Raw genomic sequence first — 10412 nt, 5'->3', positions numbered from 1 at the left:
TCAGAAAGACCTGAGTTCAAATCTGGCCCCAGCCACTTACTAGTTTCTTGACCTTAGGCAAGTCACTTAACCTCTTTGCCTCAATTTCTTCTATTTTAAAATGGGCATAATAATAGCAAGTACTTATCCCATAGTTGGCACTTAATAAATGCTTATTCATTTTTCCTCCAACCATCTCTTTTATACAGAGTAGTATAAGGTACAGAGTGATTTGCCTAGGATTAGCTTAGACCAAGCCACTACTACTCATGTGATTTTGGGACCTAGTGTCCTACTTTGATCATGGGGGTGCAGGGGGTTTTGAGTTATCAAAGGCATGCCAGTGAAATGCAAGCTCTTGTTGGTCCTACCAAGCTAGAAAGGTTTTGTTCTTTGTGATTGCCGAGCAAGGACCAGTCTAATTAAATTCCTTACCTCTGTGACTTTCAGTGCTTAAGCTCTCCTGGTCATCTTGCTGTAAAGTGAGTGATTTTGTCTTCTGATGCCCCTCACGGATCTAAGTCCATGATCCAGCTCTGATACATCAAGTGATCAGTGATTAATTAGAATCAGTGAATTCATCACTGAAGCAAATCTTGAGGCCTTTATACCTTAGTAGATGGTCTTCATGAGTTGCTATGGATCACACACAATGATCAGACTTCTAATGATGAACTTCTTTAAATTAAACTAGGTTGGGCTTTCAGTTAGGACTTCATCAAAGAGATAGACAATGAGAGAGCTTGGACTCAAGCTCAGATCTCCTGACTTTCTGGACTGTATTTTCTCTCCTACATGATCTAGTAACAGGCACAATGACATGAATTGAGAGCTGGAAGCAACCATGTAGTCCAACCCCCTCCTTGAGGAATCAAAGCTCAGAGAAGGGAAAGGACTCAGATGGCAGGGTAGACTCAAACTCAGAGGAAAATGCTCTTTCCCCTACACTGTTCAAGAAGATCCAGAAACAACCCCCACTTTCCCGAATTTCACATTGTGAAAGACTCTACCATTCGGTGACTCTCAGACAGGGGGTGATGTCAAACACCTGCCCCTGATTTCCACAGCCAAGCCAAAACTTTTGGAAAAGTCCCTCTTGTCCATGGTTAATAATGATCATAAATGATTTAATACAGATCATTTTTTTTGATCCTCACGACAAACTCGTAGGTAGGGCAAATAGGGCCATCCATATTTTACAGATAAGAAAACTGAGGGTCAAAGGTCACATTGGATGACCCCCCCAAGCAGCACCTAGTGGTAGGAGTCTAAACAAGCTGGTCTGGAGCTTACATTCTAAGGAGGAGAAGAAAAAACGTAAAAGGTGGGACTTAAGTGGACTGTTAAACCTTTCCAGCAATTGCTTCATCTGGCTTCCCCAGAAAAGGAGAATACTGGTGGAGAGAGTCCTTTGTTTTGTCAGAACTCCAGACTGAGTTACAGTGGGCAAGTCACTGAACATCTCTGAGGCCTTAATTGTAAACACAATCTTGGCGCTGTTCTACCTCGGCAACCTTGTTCACCTTGACTCCCTCAAGGGACCTGCTCAGTCTGATTAGTGGGTGTCTGACTTGGATCCCCATTTCCTGAGGAGTCCTAGTCATGCTTATATCCTTCTCAACTCATTTTCTTGACTGCCCAACTCTTCGGCAACCTCAGCCCTCCTACCGGGGTAGCAGATAGAGTTAGACAGTAAACGTATTGCATGCAGTTGTAGCAGCAAGCACCCCAAGCGTCCTCAGGGTTTGCAGCTACCACAGGTTCTTGGATCTGCTTTGTTAAAGGAAAGCAACTCAAAATGGGTTAACAAGCTTACTTTAATCAGTCAGACATATATCGTTTACCTTGTTCAGGAGAAAAGGTCAGCACCCTGAACCTCAAAGTATACAGGCATAATTATCAAGACAGAAACATCAAGTAGACAGATTTCCGAACTGTCCAACCATTACATCCATACCCAGTCAACATCTGGGTTTCCACATTCTGGGTTTTTCAAAGCCGGGGGACTCTCAACAACGGCTTCCCAGAATTCAGATCAAATCACAGAACATTTCTCAAAGTGAGTCCCAAAACAAAGCTACACATCAGGGCTTATATAGCCTTCTCCTGGCTCAGAGAATGTAACAACCTTATTGACCCACTGGCCAATCAAAAAAGTATCTACTGAAAAACAAGCCTCCCTCCTCAGGCTTCAGGTGCATTTTAGCCTAGGGGCAGGGAAGATCTTCCAAATTTGTATTCCCATTACAGCAGTTCATTCCAGAAGTACCCCGGACAGGAACAAGGGGAGCAGACACATTGTGTTACAGAGAAGTTAGTTTTCTTGGTGAGAAATTACTTAGGCCAATATGATTTGGAGCTGTAGGCTGCTTAGAGATCATCCAAAGCCTTCATTTTACTAAGAAAAATGAATCCCAGAGAGCTTAAGAAGTGCCCCGCTCAGGGTCACAGGGTGATTCCACATTCCTTTCCCCCTATCAAGTAAATTCCTTTCCGAATAATTCTCTCGGCACAGAGCAGCCTAGTAGAAAGAGGTACTGACTCACTTCGATGATTGAGATTCTGACCACCTGGAGACATGTGCAGCGAATCCCAGAGCCAGAGTTCCCCGGAGACAGTCCTGCAAGATAACTACCAAACCCTCTCCGAGTGCTTAGTGTGGGTTAACCATGCGCTAATCCGTGGGAACGGAAAAATAAGCTGGTGACTTTTAATGAACCTTCAGGCTCGGGTCCCCAGGCGGAGATCACGACTCCTATTACCTTTAGCCCAGCCTCGCGTCTTTCCTCTCCCAGGTGCGGCGGGCAAGCCTTCCTCGAGTCCCTGCCCTGACTCAGGGTTCGGAAGCTGGGCCAGCTCCCAGCATGGCTTAGAGGCTCGGCCCGAGGCAAAGGGAGATGTGTCCGAGGAGGTGGCTGCGGGGCTACGGGGCTGCGGCCGCAGAGCTCAGGCTCCCGGCCAGCCGCACCGAGCAGGTGGAGAGGGGGCGGGGCTTTTCGGCATCTGTCAAGTCTCGCAGCCTAGGATTTGCTGCGCTTGGACGGTGCGCCTCACGTGGAGTCGGATCACGCCGGCCTCCTCCACGCCCCCCTCTCTTTGCCTGACTTGGCCGAGGGAGGGGGAACCTGGAGGAGAAGGAGAGCCCTGAAAGGGGGGAGGGGGAACCGGCTCCTCAGAACGCCGTGAGGGGAAAGGATGGGGGGCTGTGAGGGTTTGTTGGGTTGCCCCCCACCATACTGAGGTGCATCTGCGCCCTCCCCACTGGGAAGGGGAGCTCTGGTTCCTGGAACTAGCTGGCCGGCAGGAGCAACCCAGGGCTGTCATTGGCAATCTCAGGATCTGCTTCCTGGGTTTGCTTTCGTTTTGCTGGGGGCTTCTCCTTTCTCCTCCCTCCCTTGCTCTGCACCCCCGCTTCCAGCCCCACCGGTTTCCCCTCTCGAAGCAAAGACACGGAGGCTGCGCGCGTGCTCCGGGGCATTGAGCTGAGTGCAGCCTCTCTGCAGCTGCAGGTGAATACGAAGAGGGAGGTAACGGGGAAAGGGGTGAGAGGTGTTTGTTGCAGGTTAGGGAGCGAGTGTGAGGGGAAACGGGGGTGGTGGTGGTGGAGAACTGATGCGATGTATCCTGCTGTGACACCCCACTTCCATCCTTTTTTGCGGCTAGTAGACTGCCCTCCCCCCACCCTCCCCAGGTGCATTCACCGGGAGCGTGTGGTCGAGGTCACTCCTGGGTGTTGTATAACCGCCCTGTCACTGATATTAGTTTCTTGCCTCGTCCGCATCACTCAGGTTTCGCCGGAAGAGGATGAGTTCTCTCTTCAGTCAAGGAGCCCGGGTGGCTCTCCAGAGCAGGGCCGGCTGCGCCCTCCTGCTCCGGGCGCCCCCTTTGAAAGGCACCCAGTTGGTCCGGGTCAGCAGCAGCTCCGGGCCCACAGGGTCCCATCCTGTGCCCTTGGCCTTGAAGAAGCGGGGCTACGACGTCACCAGGAACCCGCATCTCAACAAGGTACCCGAGGGAGAGTGGTGGTGGGGGCGGTGGCCCGGCCACTAAACTGAAGATGGGGCTGACTGCCCCTGACTCATAGCATACCGGCCAGTTATAGCCCTTACTCGGAGGGCCTGAACTTCTCTCCTGCCCCTTTGCACAAGAATCCAGCCTCGGTGTTAGAATGTTTTCCTTGTCTGCCTTGTCATTTGTTACCAGGGCACGACTGTGACTTGATTGGCTGTGTTTAAAAAAAAAAACAACACCTCATAAATAAAGGCGGGATAGGTGCCTTGGATATAAGGCAGCATGGTGTGGTGGAAAAATTCGGGGTCCAAGCAACAACTGTACTCCATTGTGACTCTACTCCGTACAAGTTGATAGGAAGTAGTAGCCTTAGTTATCACCTAGACTAATCCTTTTTTTTTTTTTTACAGATGGAGCAACTGAGGTTCAGGGATGTGGGGGTATGAAGTGATTTGGTCAGGTTTACATGTGTAGTTAAGGAGCAGAACAGGTTACTGGATTATGTGACTTCACAAAACAAAGGGGTTGGACTAGAACTAGATGGTCTTTAGGGTGCCTTGGGTTCTAGATTCTTTGACTGATTCTGTAAATGCTAGCTCTGATTTCACCAGGAAGCTTAGGTCCGAGCTCTGCCTATGATTGTGTGTCCTTGGACAGGTCATTTGGATCTCTCTGAGACCAAGTTTCCTCATCTCCAAGAAAGGGAACGATCATATCTGTATTTGTATCACAGTCTTTGTGTGGATCAAATGAAATTTCACATGTGAAAAAGCAGTTCTATAATTGTACAATCCTATAGAAATGGAAGATAGGACTTCATATTTAAAAGGTGGTGAGGGAAGAGAGTGGGCACCTGGGTCTGGAGTCCAGAAGACTATCTTCCTGAGTTCAGATCTGGTCTCAGATACTTACTAGCTGTGTGACCCTGGGTAAATCACTTCAACCTGTTTTGTATCAGTTTTGTGACCCTTAAAGGAGCTGGGGAAGGAAATGGCAAACCATTCAGTATCTCTGCCTTCAAGAAAACTCCAAAATGGGGTCATGAAGAGTTGGACACAAGTAAAAAACAACAAGAAAGAGAATTGAATTTTGGAGCTGGAAGGGACCTTGGTGATCATCTAGTTCAGAAAGTCCTTGTAGAACTTCCAAGTAAGCTCCAAACCAGATAATTGGAAAGAGTTTTAAAAATAAAATAAAAATACAGTACCTGTTTCTGTATGAATTTGACACCACTGATCTAGTCCAATCCTCTTTATTTTTACAGCTGAGGAAACTGAGGCCTAGAGAAAGGAAGTGACTTGTCCAATGGCACACAACTAGTTGGGGACAAGTAGAAAGAAGAATTGTGGTCTTGTGATACCCAGTTAGAACCTCTGTAGCACTCTGCTCCCAGTCTTTTACCTAACCCTCTCTCATTTATTACTGGAAGTCCTGTTAACTACTGGACCTCAGAAGAGTGAATGGTGAAAGTAATTTTGGCTAATAGTCAAGGGACCTGAGTTCCTTGTATTAACTTTGTCACTGGTTGTCATATAGCCTTGAATTAGTGCTTAACCTGCAAGCCTTACAGTGAGGCAGTGTAGAGTTATGAAAAATGCCTTGGAGGTGAAGAAGACTAGTTTGGATGCTGCCTGACTAGCATCCATTCTGGAACCAAGGGCTTGCTGCATTCTGCAACTTTAGTATGTAGTTTACTCTTTTCTCCTCTTTTAACAAACTGTTATTGGTCCATTTGGGGGAAAGTTTTGCCATCAAATAAGCATAATAAATTTTATTTCCTTGTTTGAAGAAGAAAGCTTATTAAACAAAACAGTCCTTCACTATGCACATGATATGACCATATCATCTTTTTTTTAATTGATTTATTTTTAACATTCTTTTAAAATTTTGATTTCTAAATTCTCTCCCTGCCTCAAGTCCTCCCACCAGTTGAGAAGAAAAGCAATATGATACCCCTTATACATTTGAATTATACATATATACAAAACATTTCTATATTAGCCATGTTGCAAAAGTAAAAAAGCCAGAAAAATAAAGAAAGTGAAAAACAATATATGATTCAGTCTGCACTCAAGAGTTCATCAGTTCTTTCTCTGGAAGGGGACAACATTTTTCATCATGATTCCTCTGAAATTGTCTTGGATCATTGTCTTGGACAGAATAGCCAATGTGGCCATATTGTCATGAAAGTATTCCTCCTAATGGAAACTCCTTGCTTTGTTTGTTTGTTTTTTTTTTAACTCTTAGCAAGGTCCTTATCACACAACTACTTAAAAGTTCTTGTGGCTATTATGACTTTTTTTTAATGAAGTTCATGTTACCATCCTGCTTGAAGGTTCATGATAATTTCTAAAAGAAAAGGATATTAGAGGTTTCTTCAATAGGGATTATTATCAACTTGATTAAGTCACTTTTTGATCGAGTGCTTAACCTGAGCCAATTAACTCCTCAAAAAATGAGGTTAATGAGACTTGAACAGGAATATTAAAAGGATCAAATGAGATCATGTGGGTTAAAGCTCTTTGAAATGTTAAAGGGACCATATAAGTTCTTTCTTTATGTTGTTCTTATCCCGAAGTGTACATATGCTTGTCATGAACTGCAGTAATGGACAGACCTTCCTTACCCTTTTCCATCCCTTTCGCCACTTCGAAACCTAAAAGGAATCTTCATGTACTGCCAACCTATGATTGAGTGGTGTTTAACTAGAGCTTTTGCTCATCTTGCCTATATTTGACCTGGAGATATATGAGTCTTGAACCACTTACTTTACTTTCTTATGAATTGTTAACAGAATAAAGGAATCAATCAAAAGACTGTATTTCCCCTGAAATTGTGGTCTCTTTAAAGCATCCTTAGTCTCTATGTTTCTCCAGCTGTGGCTAGTCTTTCCCCATTCCTAAAATAGAAATAGGGTTTTACTTGTTAAAACAATGTTTTCATCCCATCTTCCTGATAAGTAGCTAACTTTGATTTCTCCACATTCTCTTGATTATTAAGGAAGAGTTGAAAGTTCTGAGAATGCCGGTGTGGGGATTTGTGTTTGTAGGGGCTGCTCAGGGTGGATCCTATAAAAGCATTGTTGGCTGGGCTACTTACTTTCTTCATTAAGACTTTCTTTGAGTAGGGCTTCATGTTCTCAGTAAATGGTCTAGTGATGACCTCCTGATCATTTTATTAGAGATAGACCAGGTTAGTCTTAGAAATCAGCCAAATAATTGTTGACCTCTGCATCAGGATAGGACTGAGGAAACTGGACCTTCCCTGGCTTCCTTCAGGTCCCAGGAAAAATCCCACATTCTGCAGAAGCCTTTCCTGGTAACCCTTAATACTAATGCCTTCCCTGTGAAAGTATCACCAGTTTGTCCTGTTTATATATTGTTGGTGCATAATTATTTGCATTTTGTCTCCCCCATTAGACTGTGAACTCTCTGAGGTTGGGGACCATGTTTTTTCCTTTCTTTGTATCTTTAGTACTTAGCCCAGTGCCTGACAGTACTTAACAAATGCTTGCTGACTTGACTTGTTCAGTTCTGAGAAAAGGAGGCCAGGCAGGGAGGCAAATGTGAAACATATAGTAAATACATGAGAGGCTTTTAAATGTATGGTGTTGATCATCTGGTTTGACTCTGCCTAGGTCAGAAAGAGAGGCATGGAAATTTAAGCCACAAATTACATAATATAGTTTAATTGACCTTCTTGCTGTTCCTCCTACATAATAATCTACCTCTCATCTCTATGCCTTTGCTCAGGCTGTCCCTCATACCTGATATACACATCCCCCTTACTCTAACTAGTTTGTTCAAAGTTTAACTTAAATTCTTCTTCTTAGAAGAAGCCTTTTGCTTATTCCACATCATTCTCCCCACCAGGACGGGCCACGGAGGATAGTACATTGAGTCTGGAGTCAGGAAACCCCGAGTTCAAATACAAGTTCAGATAAATAGTGTGTGACTTTGGGACAATCACTTAACCTTTGTCTGCCTCAGTTTCCTCAATCATAAAAGAGTTGTGTTTTTTTTTATTTTTATATTGGGGACTTGTTCAGGGTCACCAAATTTGAACTCAGGTCCTCCCGACTCTAGGGCAAGTGCACTTTCCACTGTGCCACCTCCCTGTCCCTCAACCAGCTACCTCCCAGGGTTTTTGTGAGGATCAAATGAGATAATATTTATAAGGATACTTATCACAGCTCCTGTCACAGAGCAGGCACTTTATATATATTATATTAATAATTGTATTAATATTATATGTAATAATAAACATTTATTAGTGCTTATCTTCTTCCTTCTACCTGCTTAGTGCCTCCCTTCCCCCAGATTTACATGTATGTATGTATATTATATACTTATTGATATGTGCACATGTCACCTCCCCCTATAAAGAATATATGAATATTGCCTTTGTATCCTCAACATCTAAAACAATATTTGATGCATAGTAGGAGCTTAATGCTTGTTGGTAGACCGAATTTCTAATGAGCAAGAAAATATTGTTAAAGAAGGAATGGATGATTTGAGGATGTTGTAGATTACAAAGACCATAGTACAATTAGGAACTTTATAAGTTGTGGAAGGAAAAACTCGGTACTGTCTGGCCCAACTCTGTCAGAAATAAATGTATTAACTTTTCCCTCTCCCTAACTCCTTATTACTGTCAAGGGTAGCACCCAGTCACTGAGGCTTCTTGACTCCTCCCTCTCTACCCTTTTATATCCAATCAATTGTCAAGTTCTGTAGTTTTACCTTTGTAACATCTGTATTCTTTATTTTTTTTTCAGATTTTTTTTCTGAAATATTTCTTTTTTTTGAGGGCAATTGGGGTTAAGTGACTTGCCCAAGGTCACATGGCTAGTAAGTGTTAAGTGTCTGAGGCTGGCTGGATTTGAACTCAGGTCCTCCTGACCCAGGGCCAGTGCTCTATTCACTGAGCCACCTAGCAGCCCCCTATAACATCTGTATTCTAAGCCCCCTTGTTTTGTCTGTCACTGCTACCACTCTGGTGCAGGAAGGCCCTTATCACCTCACACCTAGGCTATAATAGCAATAGTTCACTGGTTACTTTTCCTGCCACAAGTCTCTCCCCATTGCCGTCCATTCTCTATTCAGCTGTCAGTGTGATCTTCCTAAAATATAGATATGACCACTTCATCCCCACTTCCACCCCATCCTCATTCAATAAACTTTAGGGGCTTTCAGTTACCTTCAGGACCAAACATAAAATCCTTTGTTTGGCACTCAAAGCCCTTCATAATCTACTCCCATCTTTCCAGTTTTCTTATACCTTGCTCATCCTCACATAGGCTTTGATTCATCCAGTTACCTGGATATTCCTCATATGAGATATTCCATCTCTCCAGACTCCAGGCATTTTCACTGTCTTCCTTCAAGTCTCAATCAAAATCTTACCTTTTACAAGAAGCCTTTCTTGATCCTACTTAAAGCTAGTGTCTTCCCCCTGAGATTATCTCCATTTGTCTTGTATATAGCTTGTTTGTATATATTTGTTCTCATATTGTTTCTCCCATTAGACTCGAAGCTTCTGGAGAGGAGTGAATATATATATATATATATATATTTATATTTATATATATATATATATATATATATATATATATATATATTTGCTTTTCTTTGTATGCCTAGTACTTAGCACAGTATCTGGCACATAGTAGACAGTTAATACATTTATTAACTGACTGAATAGAATTCTAAGTATCTCTTCATAGAGGAGAAATCCCCAAAGGGAGAAATTTCCTCATGCCTTAAAAAAAAACTTTCTGATTTATGCGATTTTTAATTTATGATTTATAGGGCTTAAGAACAAAGACAAAATTCCGTAGTCAGGATTAAACAGGAGCATAAAGTTTAGGTTAGAGTGTTTTATTTGTCTAAAAAGAATTATAGAAACTTAATTTTGGCATACCTTGGAGAATTATTTTACTAAAATAATTAGTTTCTCTTTTAACTTCTCCCTCTAAGGATTCCCCTTTCAACTTGGTCAAAGGCAAACTCAAAAAAGGCTTCTCTTAATTGAATTAAACAAAGACTTTCTTGTTCTTAGTCTGATCATTACCCAAATCAATTTTAGGAAGGATCCTTCCTGAGTTGGTCAGGTCTTTCTCTTTAGACACTGGTTAGGCTTCTCATTCAAATAAGATCAAGAACTTCTGCTTAGAGTACTGGCCTAATACTGTTGTTTCATATTGGTACCTGAAAGAGGAAAAGAAGAGAGGGGTTGGGATTGGAGGGGTTTAGTGTTCCTCTACAAAGTGAAATCTGTAAATCTATGTACCTGAGACATCATTTAGTCCCTGAGTATCCAAAATGTGGCCCATGCAACCCTGAGATTTGACTTGCCCCTCCCTCCCTCTTTTTCCTTCCATCCTTCCTTCCTTCCTTCCTTCCTTCCTTCCTTCCTTC

The 10412-nt window shown here is 43.0% G+C and overlaps 1 protein-coding gene across 2 annotated transcripts in view; it reads left to right on the top strand.

The window, feature by feature from the left end:
• Positions 1-1701: 1701 nt before the first annotated feature.
• Positions 1702-10412, top strand: part of ME3 (malic enzyme 3) — a 333119-nt gene continuing 324408 nt past the window's right edge. The window contains exons 1-2 of one of the 2 annotated variants that reach the window (XM_069071034.1): positions 1702-3488; positions 3768-3984. In XM_069071034.1, the coding sequence (XP_068927135.1) occupies positions 3784-3984 (201 nt within the window). In that variant the 5' untranslated portion in view covers positions 1702-3488; positions 3768-3783. Of the gene's footprint in view, positions 3507-3767; positions 3985-10412 lie in introns of both variants that reach the window. The other variant, XM_069071035.1, reaches the window with a different exon arrangement.

This window comes from Petaurus breviceps, unplaced genomic scaffold, assembly GCF_028583685.1.
Source record: "Petaurus breviceps papuanus isolate PSGF00001 unplaced genomic scaffold, PetGlider_PUasm1.0 90823, whole genome shotgun sequence".
In the NCBI taxonomy this organism is placed as follows: Eukaryota; Metazoa; Chordata; class Mammalia; order Diprotodontia; family Petauridae; genus Petaurus; species Petaurus breviceps.
The sequence above is the reverse complement of the archived record's forward strand: the minus strand, read 5'-3'. Positions and strand labels throughout refer to the sequence as shown.